Genomic DNA, 18,244 nt, shown 5'->3' with positions numbered 1-18,244 from the left:
TACATATTGACTGTCATTTACTGTCTTTTTAATCATATGTATAGTGAGTGAGTGAAAAGGAAATGATAAAGAATACTGACTTGTCATACAAGTTTAAGGCATTTTTTATGATTATATGCCAAGAACAGCGTGGTTCAAGGATTCTTTTGGACACAGTGATTCTTTTCTCATGTGTAAGAATGGAAACATTGTAGAGTATATTTGAGCACTTGTTGTTCTTCCAGCTTGAATGCGCTTGGATCAGATTCCAGTCACAGTTCATCCAGAGGGATCTATGGAGCAGGCAGTTCGTCTTCACGATCCAGTGCAGGGAATCACAAACAATGCAATGCAACAACACACCTTCACAGCAATAGAAACGCACCTGATGTTGACAACATCAAATCCAAAACCAGTTCAAGCATACCTAATAGGACTTCAGCACAAGCAGCTTCCGTGCAGTCCATGAACAGAACGGGCCCCTTTACCTTGGATTCAGGTGCCACAGTTCAGACTCATGCCGTGGGCAAGAGAGCCAAGGGGACGAGGCAGAACCAGCAACCGCCACAGCAGCAGCAGCAGGCCCCAGCTTTGGCAGAGCAGCCCCTCCAGCAGCCCCCAGCATCTGGGCCCCAGCAGCAAGAGCAACAGACTGAAAGTACTTTGCCACAGCTACCGCTTCTCAGCCCACCTCATGGCGAATGTGCCAGCAGCAGAAGGCACAGCTCAGAGGATTCAGATCTCACCGGGCTCATAGAAACTATGGAAAAAGACTTTGACCACCCAGAATCCCCTTCCCCAGATGTGTTTACAGAACAGCCCCCATCTCCACTAGCAAAAAACAAAGGTAATACAGTTCTGCTGTGCTGTTTTTATCACGATGATTCATTATGTAAGCCATAGAAAAAGATTTAATCAACTGCAAAGGTCATGTTTTCATAGTGTGAAAAGTGATCGCTTCTCAGCTGTTCCCTACCCTGCTGTATGTGACTGTCTTAACACTTCCTTTATTCATTTCGTGGCAGTGAAGTTCTCTGTGCAGTGCTACGTTGTGGTTTTTGCTGCAAAACATTTGGAACATATTTGGGTGAACACATTTGGGTGTGAGCATTTAGACATCCAACCCTCTGAAGAAGAAAAATGCTTTTGGTTGCTACTCCTTTAGCAACTCCTTTTATGGGTTAGCATAAATCCCTCCCACTTCTATCATTTGTATTTGGGGCTGGGGATTGAGGAAAGGAGAAGGAAGTTTTCCTAGTGTATTATGAAAACTGAAATGGGAAGAGAGAGATGGATAAACCCTTGTGGTATTGTTTGGGAATATAATTGTTCATGCCCAAGCTTGCAGTTGTAGAAGGTCCTTGACGACAGGTGATCAGCAAATTAATATATGGTACTTGTGTTTATAAGTTGAATTAATCTTTGCATGAGTTTGAATTGTTTCTGCAACTTTTCAGTTGTCTACTGCTTAAAATAATATGTCAAACTTCATACATTAGATACATTCAAACTTCAAAAAACTGTCAATTTTTTTCCTTGTATGTGCTTTGTTAGAGGTTTTGTGTTAGCCGTTTCAAATGTGTCCCAGAGTTTTGTGGTTATAAATTTAATCTGGTTTATTTTTAAATTATTTCTTCACTTTCATTCTAGCAACAATGTTATACACAACCTGTGTTGCTTATTAGAGATAAAATGTAGAAAATGAATGATGGGAAGGTGTATAAATCCTGAAGTATCAGCGTGGTCATGTATCACCAAAGAAAAGATCTTGACTTTGTTGAGCAGCAATGAGCAGAAAGTTCTTAATTAGTTCAGAGTGGATGTGATGGTGCATTTGGACTTTCACAGTGGAGACTGAAGTGATGAGAAGTTTTGTGGTCCTGCTGAAGTATGCCATGTTATTTCTGGGCTGTTTTGGTTTAGTTTAGACAAGAGGATGTGGTTGATGGTACTCCAGCAAAGGACATGATTGTAGTTAGGCTTTGTGGGCAGCATCTCTGTTAGCGAACAGAGTGGTATTAGAGCTCTGAAAAGCGAAAAGCCTGGTAGTGATAATGCAGCATCCTCATGAGGTGTGCCTGAATGGATTTATGGTGGACTGATCCAGTCCATGTACTGAATACCTGAAAGGGCTGGGAGTGCTTTTGAAGTGCCTCTGCCATTTGTAGTTCAATCTAAAAAGAAGCCATCTCTCGCACTTCAGTACTGCTGTGTGATACAGCTGCTACACAGCATGTGGGAACCACCGAGTTGGGATTCAAAAGCATACTGCTGATCCAGATAATGTGGCGTGCCCATATTAACGTTTCTGTACCTATAGCAACTTCTAGAAGTGTATGTACAGGGAGTTTGCTATGGCAAATAGCTTCTCCTAAGTGTTGATAAACCTTTCACTACATTTTTTCAACTATATTTAAGTGCATTTTCTTGAGATGAGTGCTTCTGTTGGTTTATCTATCAACTTCAAAAGCTATTTAAACAATGATAAAATACTTAGTTCTTAATCACCAGCAGAGGTTCCATCTTTTTGGCATTACTTTCCTGTTTTTTAACTTTCTTTTTGATTACACATTGAGTCGGATAAATTCACGTTTTTCCTCCTGTTTTAGAGGCTTTGCATCATTTGTGCACTGGCATGGTGATATACTGAACATTTAAACAGATAATCTATTGCAAAATAGATTACAAACATTACACCTTGCAATCCAGTTATCTTGACCATTTTATCATCAATAAGTCAGATTTGTGCATATAGACTTCTTTTTGAACAAGATTTATAAAAAGAAAAACAACCCAACGTTGTCTTCATACCATAACTTGACTCACAAAAACTCAGCGCAGCAAATAAAACTTGCCCATTTCCATTTGCCCTCTTGAAAAATGTAGAGCCAGAGGAGAAGTTCCATTATCTGCCTGAATCTGGATACACACAGTGATAGTTGTTTGTAGATTAAATTGCTAGAACTAGTCACAAAGCAGCAGCTTCTGAACTAAAACTGTCTGGCATAACGTTCTGTGCAGGATTTCCACCTTTACAGTCTTCCATTTCAGTTTCCTAATACTTGGGTCCTAGCAGACTGCTTCAGAAGCTACATCAGATTTCTGTTAAACAGCAGCTTTACATTTCATTTTAATGCCATGATAACATTTTGAATAGATTTTTTAATGGTGAACATGAAACTGCTCAGCAAGTCCGAATGTAGACTAAATTGGAAGCAAGTCTTAGAATGGGGCCTTCTGAGGTTAAACCACAATACCCCCAATAAGCTGACCTCTAGAAAACTTCCCTGCAAAAGTCTGCTTTTATTTACACTTCTATTGGCATTTATACCAAACCCAATATTCTCTCTCCAATATTTGTTATCGTTTTGAATACTGAAAACCTTGAAATGAAGTCTGAAAAAAAACATGTTTGAAGGCACCTTTGATACATGTGTGGTATTTGCAAAGATACTGAAGACAAATTTAGCTTTTGATACAAACTTTCCCTGAGGAACACTTTTCCAAATGAAATATGACAGCTGTCATCCTGCTTCCAGACTCAATTCTGACTTGAGCTGCTACAAATCCCACTAGGTGCCGAAGCCACTTATTCAGCACAGGTTAATTGAGTCTTTACTCGAGTGAACTATTGAATCTGCCTTGGAAGTTGTATACAGGCACTGTGTGGCTTATAAATGTGAGTGCCTAATCTGAAGGGCAGGATCTGAGAATAATCTTATTGGTGAAGGCATCTTTTCCATCTAATGAAAGACAAGAATATTATGAATGCTGTTATTCTGCAAGATAGTAACAAGCAGTGATAGTAAAATAGCGATGACTCCACACAGGTGCAGGTTCCTCGGTATTTATTGTTTATGTAGGCTCTTGGGGAGTAAAAATCTTGCCTGTTTTGCAAGCCAGGACTTCTGGTATGATTTTGAAGGTTCTTAAATCTCTACATATTGAACTTATACTATGCCACATTTCAGTTAACCTGCAGAAGTTGCAGGAAAAACGTGAACAATTGTTCAAGTAGCATTATTTATTTATATGTGGATTACTTCAAGAAAATGGATTAAACATCTCCTGGAGTGTTTAACGCATTGTTTTCCCTACTTGGAGATGCAGTAACACCTTTAATGTGTCAAGCCAATCTATTTTACAGTCAGCTTAGTCATTCCTCTTAGAGTAGAATAAAATATGTCAAGGGGAGAAAGTGTACTTGGGAGTGAGCTTTTCAGATTTTGGGGATTGGGTTTTTTACATCTCTGCCTGAGAAATACTGTTACTGATTTTTCTCATCCACTCCAGTCTTAACTGCAAGTTTTTTGCTTAGGTTTCTTTTAAGTGACAAGCATGCTATCCATTTCATTTGTTCAGATGCTAAAGTTTGTACCGTCTTCTAAAGTTCATGTTTAAATCTAGTCTTATAAGGTGAGACAGTCAAGTTGGATTTTAAGGTGTCGAAGAGGAATGCCAGGAACAGAACAGAGAAGAACTATAGGTAGCTGAGTGCCCACTGACTACAGCAAGGCAATGGAGGTGGGGCTCAGAAGTGTTACTGTGACAATGGAGACAATGGAGTTCTTCGGGTTTGATGCTATTGCTCACATTTGGTGTGAAGTGGCTGTAAATTGTTGGTGTATCATAAGAGACTATGAACTTCAGAGGCTTAATCGTGTGGGTTAGCCTCCAAAATGAAGTGAATAGTCCATCTCAGACTGCTGTTGCTGAGAATCTGAAGCATCCTTGTCCCCCTAGGGAAAGGGAAAACACTTCAGCGCAAGGCTAAGCTTCAGAAGAAGCGAGAAGAAAAGGACAGAAGAGGGAAAGGAAAGCAACAAGAGGATGAACTGAAGGATTCCTCCAGCATGAAAGCTGCTCTTGGAAGGTGAGTGAGCCCTTCCAGGAGGTGAATGTGTGGAGCAGTGCGGGTAGAAAATGAGCTGAGGCCAGGAAGGGTGGAGATGCATATGGGAGAGAAATACAAAGCTCTGCATATGAATAGCTTTGAAAATGAACACAAATTTGACATAAGAAAACTACAGGAGACCAGGCTTTTCTAAGACTGAATGGCACATACATATAGATATAGATAGATATATAGATATATATGTATACAAACACACATATATAAAATCTTCAGCCATTCAGAGAGCTTAAAAATAAATGGATCTCTTTTTATTTAGTTCCTTGGAATTGTCTTATACTCCTTCACTGGAAAACAAGCCACGCAAGACCTTTCCATCCAAGATCTCCACACAGCACCTTTTGACGAATGGATCTAAATCAAGAAACCTCCCTAAAACAAGAGGTAGTGTGAGGCTGTTTTTTATAAACACCATGGGAATTTTGTTCCTGGTTTTTTTTTTTGTAACCCCTCTTGAGTGCTTAATTTGAAGTCTGATGTGCAGAGAAAGCTCTTCAGTTTACTATCTGTGGACTTGCTTTTGTTCTTTTAATAGGTCCAAACAGTAAATTAATGGAGAGCAGGCCATCAGTATTAGCAAAATTTCTCCCCAGTGGTTCTGGACAGGAGCTAGGAAACACCAGCAGCTCAGAAGGGGAAAAGGATTCTCCTCGACCAGAGTGGGACTCTGTGCCACTTCACAAATCTGGCAGCTGTAAGTAATTGCTAGAGGATGACAAAATTATTACTCTGCAGGGAATATCCATATGCAGACTTAGACTGTTTTGTAGATATTCCTGTCTTTTTGTTCCTTGTATAGTTGTGCTCCAGTTTTCTGTTGTAGGCCTCTGTGATAGCACCTGCTACAATTCGGGAGGTTTTAAAACCATGTGGGCAGAACATGAGGCATTCCACAGTTCTTCAACTATGAACGGGATTCAGAAGCTGCTGAGAAAGTTGAGGAAATGAGAATTATACTCAAAGACAATATGTATTTTCTAGGGCACATGGGGTTTTGCATTATCAAGTCTGTTGCAGCCAAAGGTGAAAGTAATTAAATGGTTTGGCCTTGAGAGGGAACAGTGAAAATGCCTTAGTGCAGTGGTTAGTGTGGGGCACTATTAAAAGCGTTTTGATTTCGTTCTAAGTCCCCTGCAGGAACCTGGTCACCTTCCTCTTGATTGCATCCCTCTCCACAATGCTCCCTTAGAAAGGTTCTTTCTCTGTACAAAGCAGTTTGTCTTGGTGCTTTTATTGCAATACAGTCTCTCTGAAAATAAGCAGTGAACGTGAATATTGTAGGTGAATACAGAGAAGGGGCTACTTCTTTGATCACTGAGGACAGCCTTCGTCATAATTCCTCAGTTGGAACAGGCAGAAGCTTGAGAAGCCTTTGTTGTAATGTAAATACCACAGGAAGATATTTTGTGTTTCTCTTTATAGCTACAGACAACTTGTACAAACTGTCTTTACAAACTATGAACGCAGATGCTTTCCTGAAACAGCGACAGCCCTCGCCGACACCCGCCTCTCCGTCTCCTCCTCCCCCTCCTACAACGTTTGCTTTTGGACCAAGAGGAGGCACTTACAGCAGCATCGTGAACAGCAACTGCAGCAGGTGAGTCCAAATCTGCACCCCTCCTACTGGCTTCCCAAGCACAGGATGCTTGTGGAAGCCATGTGCTTCGTGCGCTCCATCTCCCTTTTCTTCGACCCGTTTCCTCTTCCCATGGAAACTGCTTTTTTGCATATCTTACCGTGCTCTTTATATTTTTCTGGGGTTTCTTACAACTTGGTAAATTGGAAAAAATGTACAATTACATGAACTGTTGAGTTCTTCTTACACTTTCATAGTTTAAATTGCTGCTTTTTTCATCAAACTGCTGAAGTTGAAAACACTAACTCTGGCTTTTTTTTTCCTTTCTTCTTTAAGTGAAACGAAAGGCAAGCAGCCCAGTGGTACCAAACATAAGCTGGCAAAGGCAGCTTCTCTTCCAGGCAGGAATGGTAACCCCACTTTTGCTGCTGTAGCTGCAGGTTATGACAAGAGCCCAGGTACTAGAACCAATTTGGAGTTCTAAACATTTCTTAATAGTTCCTGAATATTCTGTTATTTTCTTATTTTTTGTATTTTACTCTTTCTTTTTTTACATATATATATATATATAAAATCTTGCAGGTGGCAGTGGCTTACCAAAGGTTTCTCCGAGCAAGACAGATGTTTCCAGCAATATCAGCGTTTCCCACACAGTTGACAGTGATGGCTCTGACAGGTAATTTTTACATTTTCCAGGCAAATGCGTAGGACCCTAGAAAAGAAGATTGTAAGCTACTGATGGCATTTTGAAGGCAGTGACAGAGTTCATTCTGGTTCTTTTTTCTTTTAAAGTCTGAACACAGTGTCTCTCACTTTGCAAAAAAAAAAACCCAACCCAGAAATAGGAGTGACTCAAAAGTAGAGAGAAGGATTCCAAGTAACTCAACAATCTTGTGTCCCCCAGGCGTCCAAACAATGAGAAATCAACTTGACCCATTAAGTATGAAGGAGTGTGAGCCATGGTCACTTGAAATCATTTACAGGTGGAATGTCTTGCTGTACAGCAATATCTTTCACTCCTGATTGTAACACTGAGATCAGAATGATCACTGGGCTCTGCATTATGAGTAGGGGCAGATGAGCTGTGCTCAGTCATGTTCCCCAAGGCACGTTGGCTTTTCTGACAGGTTTTGGCAGTGCCCACCTGTCTCAGTTGTAAAAAGCAGTGAGTGTCTGGTAACCTTTCTGAAACGGGAAAGAGACTGAATCCAAGTTTCAGTATGCAAAGGAATTGCTTGTCTGAGCAAGGTTGGATGGGGGAGGTGTGTTTTAGTCAATGTTTATCACTGGTTCCAGGTAACTCATCTGTATTTTCAAAACGTTTGCTCACAAGCTGGAGTGTGAGTGTTTGTATTCCTTCTGAGTGGTTCTAAATTTTGTCTGCTTGTCACAAAAACCCCCATGCTATGACTTGGACCCTTTTTAGTTTTCTGAAAAACTGATCAGATGTGCTAATCTCAAGTTTGTGTTGGAGCTCAGCCTATAGTTTAAAGAGTGTTATGTCTGTAGCAGTGTGCTGCTCCAGGTTGGGTGTATACCCAGGGAAATGGTATTTCACTGAAATGTTTGGTTAAATCAAAAACAAGCTGATGAGTGACATGGTTTAGTGGTGGGCTTGGCAGTGTGAGGTCAGTGGTTGGACTTGATTATCTTAGAATTGTTCCCTTTGGAAAAGACCTTTATGATTAAATATGTATATAGTTAAATACACGTACACACATTTGTATGTATACATTTGTGTATTGATCAGTAAGTTAATATTATGGGTAGTGCTGTGTTAATGAGCTGTGTGTTGCTTTCCCACGACTCTACACTGTTTAGTTCGGGTTTGTGGAGCCCTATCAGCAATCCCAGCAGTCCCGACTTCACGCCTCTCAACTCATTCTCTGCGTTTGGACATTCTTTTAACTTAACTGGAGGTGAGTTTTGGGTTTCAAATGTTTTTCTGTATTCAGTTATAGGTAAAGAAATTGTGTGCCTCAGTTCCACTGGTCTAAGTACATATAGTGTTCCCATCCCTGCCCCCAAAAAGGATCACTACATAGGAAAACTTGTTAAAATTCAGCAGTGTGCTCTGTGTTTCAGCCCAGAGAGAGTTAGTGGAAACTCTTCAGAGTGTTGTTTGGGCTGGAAATACTCAAAAGTTTCTCAGTTTAAGTAAAATTTCTTGTTATTTGGGTTTTTTCTTATTTTTCCTCCTCTCCATCCTTGCCCCTGAAGCTTTACTGCAGGTGTCAAAACTGTTCCACCGGGTCTGTGGTTTCCTGAACACTTTATGCCTGCATAAGACTGTTGCTATATAAATGAAGCGGTGGCCTCAAGTTGCTTTCCTCTTCTATTTTCCTTTGTGTGCTACCTGATGAACTGATGCATACTAAACCCAGCAATTAATTCATGTATTTAAATATCTAGGTAAACTTTCCATAAGTGACTACTGAGAATGGCCTGGATGCAGGCCAGGCTATACTGCAGGGCACGGATGCTCTGTGTACTTCAGGTAGATTTGCATCCTGTGTTTGAGGGGGTGTGGTGCTTTTCAAGGTTTCTGCAGAAGGTGATAAGCACAGCAAACTTGGTACGTGGCATTTGCAAAATGGGCTGTCAGCTGAAAAGTGCTGGGGGTCTGCAGCCAATGCTTGGTATCGGCGGCTTTGCTGGGAGCGGTTCTGTGTGTGAGGACCAAGCGACCCAGGAGCAGTGGTGCTGCCCTCTCCTCATAGCCCAGGTGGGATGTGGGCTGGAGCAGAGCCAGGGCCACATCCAGGAGTAGCCTGGGAGGGGAGTGCTGCAGGCAGAGGAGGAGTGCTGTGGGTACCAGAGGCCCCTGCAGCCCAGCCACTTGTCATGAGGAACTGCCAGGGCCCTCAGTATTGCTCTGCTTCTACATAGTTCCCTGGCTGCTTTCAGACAAATAATGCCAGGAACCACAAACCCCATAGGTTGATACCGAATTGTACAGTCAATGTGTGTCACTCTTTGTGGTTTTTTCCCCCTACTATAACCATGATTCCAACTTTGTAGCTGCTGTCTGACACAGGGCACATGAGGTGAGGTGTCTGTTGCTGTGTGACCTTTTCTGCTCTCAGTTCTTGCACTGCAGCAGGACCTGCTAGAAAAATATGGGAAATCACTGTGAAGAGTTTCAGCTTGCTGTGGTTCTTGGAAAAAGAAGAAGAGTAATGTACTCTGTTTTGGTTTATTTTTAGAGGTTTTCAGCAAACTTGGTTTAGCTCGATCTGCTTATGGGCAGGATGTTCAGAGAAACTGGAGTGAGTTCAATAATGTTCCATCATCCATCTGGGATCCTTCAGCTATAGATTCTGTACCCTCCTGGCCAACAAGCTCCAGTTCCCCGACTCATACAACTGCAGTAAGTATTCAGTCTAAATGTAGCATTTTATTTCTGTTACAAACCTGTTCCATTATCTGCCATCTTTATTGCATTTAGAGGATTGTAAAATTGGGGTGACAAAATTCAACTGAAGAGTAAAGGACGAAGGAAGTTCTACATATTTATTCATCATTCTCTGTAGTGAAAGGTGATTAATCTGCTGACTGGCAGGATGATGAAGCCACATCAATTGCTTCACATAAAACTGTTTCTCACAAGAGCATCTTGCAGCACTTAGGAAAGTGCATTTCATTCATTCAAGAGCCTTTCTGCTCCTGTGCCATGGCTGGACACTGCCTCTGTCACTTCCAGTTTGGTGGACAGCTGCAAAATAGCCAGCATGGTAATTTTCAGACTTTGGTTCTGCTCCTGAATCCAGTGGTGCACCTACTTGCTAATTAACAAAAGGCACAAAGCCCCCTCACCTAAAAGACCTCAAATGTATTCTTTTGAGCTTAGGGGGAAAAAAAAAACCCTTTAAAGGACTAAACAAGCCTTGAAACTGATGACTAGTTTTGGTGGAGATCTTGAGTATAGCCAAAGAAGGAGAAAACCCCAGCTTTTACAGAGATTGTAGCACTGATCTGTCATCCCTGTGCCTCTCTCTGTCTGTCAGAATAAAACTTACGCCGCAACAGCTGTTTTCGGTGCCAGCTGAAATCGTTCTTCGTCCCGTCTTGTGGAGATGTTTTTGTAGTGAGTAAGAGGCAGTGTTTACTTCACCTGGTAGCAGTTCAGATGGAGTGGGGGAAGGCAGGGGAAGCTGAAGAAGGTCACGCAGCTTCTTATAGACATGCACTCACTCATCTCGCCCTTGTCATGCGGTTACAGCTGCAGCTGTAACCTCACGCTACGTAAGGAGAGGTTTTTGCTTTCCTGATCACACGGAGGGCAGGTGTCTCAGCATTTGACAGAGGGAGGGATTGAGGACAACCAGAACAGTCTCTCTAGCTCCTAACCTATTTCTTGGCCACTTCTGAAAAATATTTGGAAGCGTGCTTCAGGAAGCATCAAGACAGAAGCCAGTCAAATGTTATAGAAGAACTGTCAGTCTGTCTCCTTAAATACTTAGCTTTTGGTGCAGGGGGGAAGGTATTTTTGGAGTTCAGGACATCACTTAATAAACCAGAAGCAGCAAACAGACTGAAATGTTCAAAGCCTTTTAATGATAGTGACTTTTTTTTTCCCAAGTGCTCATGGTGAGCAAGAACAGGAAAAACTTGGCTATTCCTACCACTGAACTTGGTCCTTGCTCTTCAGTGTTAGACAAGAGAGCAGGTACCAGGCCGGGGCCTTGTCCTTTTCTTTCTGGGAAAAGAGACAAAGCCATTCTTGGCAAACGGTACTTGTATAGTGGCTTCTCTGTTACTCTCTTTTCCAGGAAGGTTTCTGAGGATTTGACTTTGATCCTCTGTCCTTATTCTTCTTGCTTTCCTTTTTTGGGCATAACTGCATTTAGTACAGAACTGAATAACATTTGTCTTCTGGGTCTTGTCTCCCCTTCAGGCCTTGCTTCCTTGCTGGTACTTCTTCCCAGGTTCCTTTCTAACCACATTTCCTATTCCTCTTTCCTCCCATTTCCCTGCATGTAGTTCACTCTGCCACCCACTTTGTACCTCCCTCTGCCAGCCTTGAAAGGGAGTATCAGGGTAAGGTACTCTGCCCCTCCTTTCCTTCTTGCTTCCACTTTTAAGAGTAATTGCCTTTATCAGGCTCGCCCAAACACTTTTGGGACCTGTAGGAATAGTTCCTGGTTCTTGCCCACAGGAGGAAATAGAATGGGCTTTTAGTGTGTAAAGGTTAGTGTCTGAGCAGCAGAATGAGTGTTTCCTGCTGTAGACTTAGTAATCTAATACCTGTATAGCCTAATGATAACCATCTAGTTATGTAACAGTAAGAAACTGTGCCCATAGTTTGGCTCAACTCCTCGGTGATGTTGGAGAGTCCTTAATGACTTCGGACTGGATAACCTCTGAAGGTGCTCAAAACTCCTCTCCAGCACTCAGGATCAAATTCTCAGAGGACTCTTTGGTGTAACGTGTTTAGTGTCCAGCCAATTTCAAGTATGATCAGACTGAGCCTTTCTTCTTCATTCCCGAGGAGAAAAGGAAAGCCTGCAAGGAAGACATTTTCAGAGTTCAGCTCATTTGTTTTTCTAAAGGGATTTCTATTTTAATCTACAGATGCAGAGTACACTGATAATAGTTGTTAACCTTTAGTGTGCCTTATCAGAGGGCTGAGATCTTGGCAAGGGATGTCCTATCCCTGCCCAGTAAACCCAGACATAAGGGTGTTTGTACCTTGCAGCACGTGCTCAGCAAGCCGCTGCCTTTTGGATTGATGGAGTTTACCAGATATTTGCAAATCGGATTTACAGCCTGTGTGCATTAAATCTGTTGGCACTGAGGCGTGCAGTGGGTTAAGCCTACACGTAGCAGGTTCTGGGCTAATAATAGAGTGAAAGTTGTGCCAGCCTTTCTCATCTCCATCTTTGGCTGCTTCCGGTTATCCCTTTGCACCACACTGTGGGTTAGATACCTCTGCTTGTCCCGTGCTACTCTTTGGGCTTCAGTGGGCAGGAGTTGACAAAACCTGGGCCTTGTTCATTTCTGCATACGTCCTCTAGGCTTGTTGTACCTGTCTTATGCATCCCATATGCATTTGTGAGGTGTCTTGCGGCACACCTGCATCTACACCATGACCATTTGTCAGAGAATTCCAGAGGTCTTGTGCCAAGGACAGGCTTACTCGAACTCTCTGACAAATGGTTGGCCCTCCAATCCACTCTCCCTTCGTATGGAGACATTTGGGATGAGGGAAAAAGCATTTGCTGGGGAAGCACAGTGGGGCTGAACACAGGTAGGTTCATTCAGAATGTACCATTTATAGCAGATGTGTCTGAGTACAGGGAGATAAGGTTTCAAACAGCCAGAAAAAGATCGAGGAGCAGACTTTGCTGCTGCCTCCACTATAACTTGAGTTTTCTTGGTTTTTTGAGATTGCAGTAATGTTAATCTCCCTCATTCTAACTGCTTTAAGCTTGAGGTTTTGGGCTTCTTGTGTGTTCAGTAGTGCTTAAATCAGTAATGGTATGGGGACGTGTAGGCTCAGATGAAGACATCTGAGAGGTGCCTGCTCTCAGTTCACAGAATCTCAAGGGTTGCAAGGGACCTGGAAAGATCATCTAGTCCAAACCCTTTGTCAGATCAGGACCACCTAGAGTAGGTCACACAGGAACTCATCCAAGTGGGTTTTGAATGTCGCCAGAGAAGGAGACTCCACAACCCATCTGGGCAGCCTGTTCCAGCGCTCCCTCACCCTCACAGGGAAGAAATTAGTCCTTGTATTTCTTTGGAAGCTCTTATGTTCCAGATTGTACCCATTCTCCCTTGTCCTATCATTGGACATTACTGAGTTGCCAGATGCGTTGGGCGCCATGTCTCCTCAGAGTGGGCTCTGGCAGAGCTTGTCCAAAGCTCCCTTGTGCAGCAAAGACAGAAGGTGCTCCGCAGGGCGCCTGCTGCTTTTCTTTCAGAGGGGGCTGTAAAGCAGGTGAAAACAGAGGTTAACAAACTGGTACTCACCCAGCCTTGTTTTTTCCTGCAGTCAATCCTGGGCAACCCAAGCGGCCTGTGGTCCACCACTCCATTCAGCAATTCCATTTGGTCGAGTAACCTCAACAGTGGCCTTCCCTTCACCACTCCAGCCAACGCGCTGCCAGGCATCGATCTCATGGGCAGCGAGAGCTCCTCCGCCGCCGCTCCCCAGCCGCCCGCCGCCGCCAACCCCGCCGAGGACATGGGACAGACCTACAACCCTTGGAGAATTTGGAGCCCCACAATTGGAAGGAGAAGTTCAGATCCTTGGTCGAATTCACACTATCCTCATGAAAACTGAAACGAAGCGTAAAGGGAAGAACTCTTGTCCGGGTCACGACACCATTACGAATACAAGCTTTTGAACCAACATTTTCAGGCTCTTGCTGGTCATTGCTTGCCCGCCCTTCCTCCCTCCCCGCCACTCATGCTTTTTTGTTCACCACTTGCTCCTTTTGTTTAAGGTCTGTCCTGCAATATGGTAGTGTGAGATTGCAGATAAGCTTGAAAAAGTCCTGGTATGATCACAAATCTCCCAACTTACAGATAAAGGCTCTAAATCTGACCGATTGTGCTGGTTTCCTATTTTACCACCTGCCATCTTTCTCTAGGAAACAATCTGAACTCCGAGGTGGCCCCGGCATGCAATACTTTTATGGGGAAAAAAAAGAGAAGAATACCAGTTTGGGTTTTTAAATTTTGTTTTCCAGTATTATCCTCCAAGTTCTAATTTAAAATCAAAAGGCACTTTGTGCTAAAATGCAGAGTATTTTTTTAAAATAAGGCTGTCTTTGGTAACACAGGTTCTAAGAATGTAAAAAAAAGGAGAAAAAAAAAGCAACAACAACAACAACAAATCCAACGAAACCTTAAGAGCAAAATGGCTGAATGTAAGAGCATTCTGATGAGACTGTAATACACTTTCTGTGCTGTTTGTACATTTGTAAAACCTGAATGCATTTTTAAGTTGAACCGAAATGCACACAGCCAAGACTTGTGGAAGAAACAAGGTAACGTTGTGCGTTTCTTAACGGATACAACTTTGGGTTGTACTTTAAAATAAATACTGCTTTTTTCAAGACCTGTCCTCTGTCAATTCTCTTCTCCTGCTATCTCCCAACCTTGTGTCTGCATCAACCCTCCCACACCCCCCAGGGCAGCGATCACCCTCGGGCCAAAATCCTGCTGCCTGAAGTGGAAGGTACAGAAACTTCACTGCAGCTGAAACCTCGTCAGCCAGCGGCGTGGGTTGTGCAGAAGCAGAGAATTAGACATTGTTTTCAGGGTTGCACAGTGCCACCCACTCTCAAATGTGCTGAAGAGCAAACTGCTGGAAACACAAGTTTCCAAGCATGGGGCAGAGCAGCAGCTGCTGCTGTTTCTGCTAAGCCCCGTACCTTTGCAAGGCTGGTCCTGTACAGGTCTGAACAAGAGCTCTGCTATTTTTAGATACGATTTATCTGTCCCTTTTATGGTGCCTGTTTCCCTTCATTAACACTGAAGTGAGCCCCAGTGATTACATACATTCATCTGAGCTAAAGCCTGGTTAAAATGAACCCTTTCCATTACACGAAAGCATTAACGGACACTAACGACATCAATTTACTTACGCCTCCGTGGCTTAAATCAAACAGCAGCAGATTTGGGTCAGAATCCATCCTCACAGAGTGAGAACTCTGTATCTTAGTTAAAACCTTCATGCTGCAAGGAATGGCGTCTGCAACAAAAGGTGAGGGTTAAAGAAATAACTCCTCAGACACAAAAGACGAGGGTTAAAGAACTCAGGCTCTTAAGTGGTGACCACTCTTCCAGCTCGCTTAAAGTAAACAGAATCTCTGCAACTGCTGGGTTGCTGTTGTCTTCTTGCCACCAGCTGAAGCTTGAAGATACAGATCTCTGAAATAGAAACCTGCTGGATGGAACTCCTTTGTTCTTAGAATGTGGGTATTTCTAGAACAGTGCAAGGTCGTGAAATGTTCAGCTTGGGTTTGCAGGCAGTTTCCTTCACAGTAACTGGGCAAACAAGTCTCTTGCTGCATGGAAAATAAAGAATCAAGTAGTGAAGCTACCGACGTGCCAGGGCCTGCTTCTCTGCAAATGGAACTTGGGAAGATAACGAGCAGAAACTTCAAGGTGAAAGGAGCTGTTTAAGGTAATGTGCCACCTCTTTTTTTCTCCCAGCAGGTGTTTATATTAGAATTGATTCCGTGGAGGATACAGAAATGATTTCTGAGATACTACAAGGCCTCGGTAGTTTAAGCAGTTGTGAGGACCGGAAAAAAAAATCAGATATAAAAACATTTCCCTTTGAACAAGATGAGGCAGCACACAATCAATTTGGACTTCCTCCCCCCCCACCAATAAAAAATGTTGAGCCATTCCCTTGTGTGAATGCAAATAACCTCTGCTGCCTTTAGAATACTCAGTTCTTGCTTTTGAAGAGTTTCCTTTTGAGCACCAATTAAATATTACTTAATTGGCAGGGGTGAAACAACCTCAGCTACCAAGATCTTTGACACACAGTTTTCAGTTTCCTAAGAGAGGAAAAAGCATGTCCTTCTCTCCAGGTATGCAAGGAAAATGTCCTAGGCCTAAACCCTTCCTGCTTCTGAGTGTCCTATCTTCCTTCCCCCTACTCAAAGGTTATTTTGGAGAGCACCTTTACTCTGTTCTGCCTAGTTAAAGAAAGCAAAAGAGCTGCCTTAAAAAAGAACTACTACTTGTAATTGACAGAATTTAGGTGCAATAAAACCTGGGCAAAAGTCGGGTATTTCTAAGGAAGCCTCTGTGTATGGTAAGTACATGTACACCACAGGTTTTGCTGCCTTCTCCCCAAGGTGTTTACATGCCAGCTTGTATGGTATGGTCACTCTCCACAGGCTTTGAGAACGCTTTTAGAATTGCAGAGAACTTGGAGGGGGTAAAGGGTGCAATGAGCCAGAAGCATCCACAGCCATCACAGAAAATGGAGATGGCCTCTCTTATGGTGAGGTAAATACAAGGCAAATGAGGTTTTGGCAAAGCACATGTAAAGTCTTAATATGAAATTCTAGATGGGGTTGAAAATGTTGCAACCTGCTGGAGGGACAACTTAAGAGAACAGGGGGAGAAATAAGGTGAAGAGCTTGGAAGCAAAGGGGGAGTGTGTTTTCAAAACCAGAATGAACAAGACAAGTTCAGCCCACAAGGGAAGTTCCATCTTGAGTAAAAAGACCTGAGGAAGAAACAGCTTAAAGTGCTCAGAAGACAGTCTTCCCAGAAAAAAGGAGAGCTCACAGCCCTTCTGATCATTTAAAACACTCTTCAGAAGAGTATCATGGCCAAGCTACCATGAGTCAGCTCTTCCAGACCTGGAAGCTACTGGGAATACCAAGTTCCCAGCAAGGAAGAGAAACAATTACTGTTAATTTTTGTAATTATTTTGGTACTCCTAAAGGGCACTTCTCTTCTGCCAACTCAAACAAATAGACTTGAAAAGCCTGACAATTTTCTGGCCCGATACTGAATCAGAAAGCCTGAAGTAGGCAAGGACGGCCCTAACATGTGAAATTGGTTTCATTAGCACGAGCTCTATTTCAAAAAGCTCTTAAAAGGCAGTACAGATTTTCTTAAACAGGATATAGGATTCCAGTGAAAGTCCAGTTAGTGTTTATTTCATGGACATAGACACTTGGAATGAACCAGCATACCAAGGAAGAGGTCTGGGCCCGGCCCCGGCCGTGGCTCTGTCAGCAGTGGCGTGTGCCACAGCGTGGCCACTGCCCTGCAGAGCAAGCAACAGGCTGGGGAAAACTCTAGGAGACTGTGGGATACAGAATGTGAGTAAAGAGCAGATTCTAAACCATGGGGCATCATGAAGTTGTCCATTGCATTCCACCTGGCCATAAACTGTCCACCCACCCCAAGTGAGAGGTGAAATGAAGAGTGTTTCACCTCTGTGGGGTAAGAAGCTGTCTTTCTTTCGATGAAACCATTTCACTTGATGTTTTACATTAAATATAGCTTCGTCTGTTTTCCCAACCTGTAATTACGAGCAAGTTTTCTGAGCTTCAGTGTTTTGGCCTCCTGCAGCAATGATGACTTCAGCTCATGGTGAGTCAGTTCGTCAGAGCCAGCCACGCGCTGGGATTGGCAATAACCCAGCTGCCGCTGGATGGATGCTGCAACTGCAGGAGTGTTCGGTCACTTCATTTTAAACAGGTTCTGCTTCAAAACCCAGTCTTTTGCCTAGTGCCTGTTTGCACCTAACACCAGTGAAGGATGGACTTTTATGTTCAACAGGTGCTTCCACCACAGAAACACTACAGCAGTTTTCAGGATGACGGGATCAGCACACTCTTTCTTCAGCAGCCCTCTGAACACACCTGCTAACCACGCTCATTGCTACTAGTTTGCTGTTTAGATGCTGTGTGATCAGCAGCAAGTGGAGCATGACTTCACTTTCTTCTTTGCAAAAAGAAAAGAAACCAAACCAACCAGAGAGCAAAACCACAAGTATCTGCAGGAGCGAGAGGAAATATAGTGAAGCACTATCCTAACTCTGGGGGAATAATCAAACTTGAGAGCCTCAAGAAGCAATTAAAACCTTAATATTGCAATATTTGCTGGAACATAAGGGTCACTGTGAACAAAAGAACTGGGGTTTTAGAGCAGAGCTGTGTACATGTAGCTGCTCAGATCCAAAAAACATCAGTTGGATCGGTTGACCTTAAAGAGTAATTACATTGTACCAAGAGAAATGCAGAAAGTGGAAGTGTCAAGACAGATTTCATGGGCACTCTGTAAGTAGA

At 43.0% G+C, this 18,244-nt stretch overlaps 1 protein-coding gene across 1 annotated transcript in view; it reads left to right on the top strand.

Moving 5' to 3' along the window:
- The window catches only part of TMEM131 (transmembrane protein 131), a 96,594-nt gene extending 82,061 nt beyond the window's left edge, over positions 1–14,533 (top strand). The window contains exons 31-40 of the mRNA XM_061998021.1: positions 225–826; positions 4,723–4,852; positions 5,151–5,275; positions 5,427–5,585; positions 6,314–6,488; positions 6,804–6,925; positions 7,050–7,143; positions 8,289–8,386; positions 9,674–9,837; positions 13,465–14,533. Of these exons, the coding sequence (XP_061854005.1) occupies positions 225–826; positions 4,723–4,852; positions 5,151–5,275; positions 5,427–5,585; positions 6,314–6,488; positions 6,804–6,925; positions 7,050–7,143; positions 8,289–8,386; positions 9,674–9,837; positions 13,465–13,755 (1,960 nt within the window). The 3' untranslated portion in view covers positions 13,756–14,533. The remainder of the gene's footprint in view (positions 1–224; positions 827–4,722; positions 4,853–5,150; positions 5,276–5,426; positions 5,586–6,313; positions 6,489–6,803; positions 6,926–7,049; positions 7,144–8,288; positions 8,387–9,673; positions 9,838–13,464) is intronic.
- The last annotated feature ends 3,711 nt before the right edge of the window (positions 14,534–18,244 follow it).

This window comes from Colius striatus, chromosome 1 (genome assembly GCF_028858725.1).
Source record: "Colius striatus isolate bColStr4 chromosome 1, bColStr4.1.hap1, whole genome shotgun sequence".
Classification (NCBI taxonomy): Eukaryota; Metazoa; Chordata; class Aves; order Coliiformes; family Coliidae; genus Colius; species Colius striatus.
This window is presented reverse-complemented; position numbering and strand designations above follow the sequence as displayed.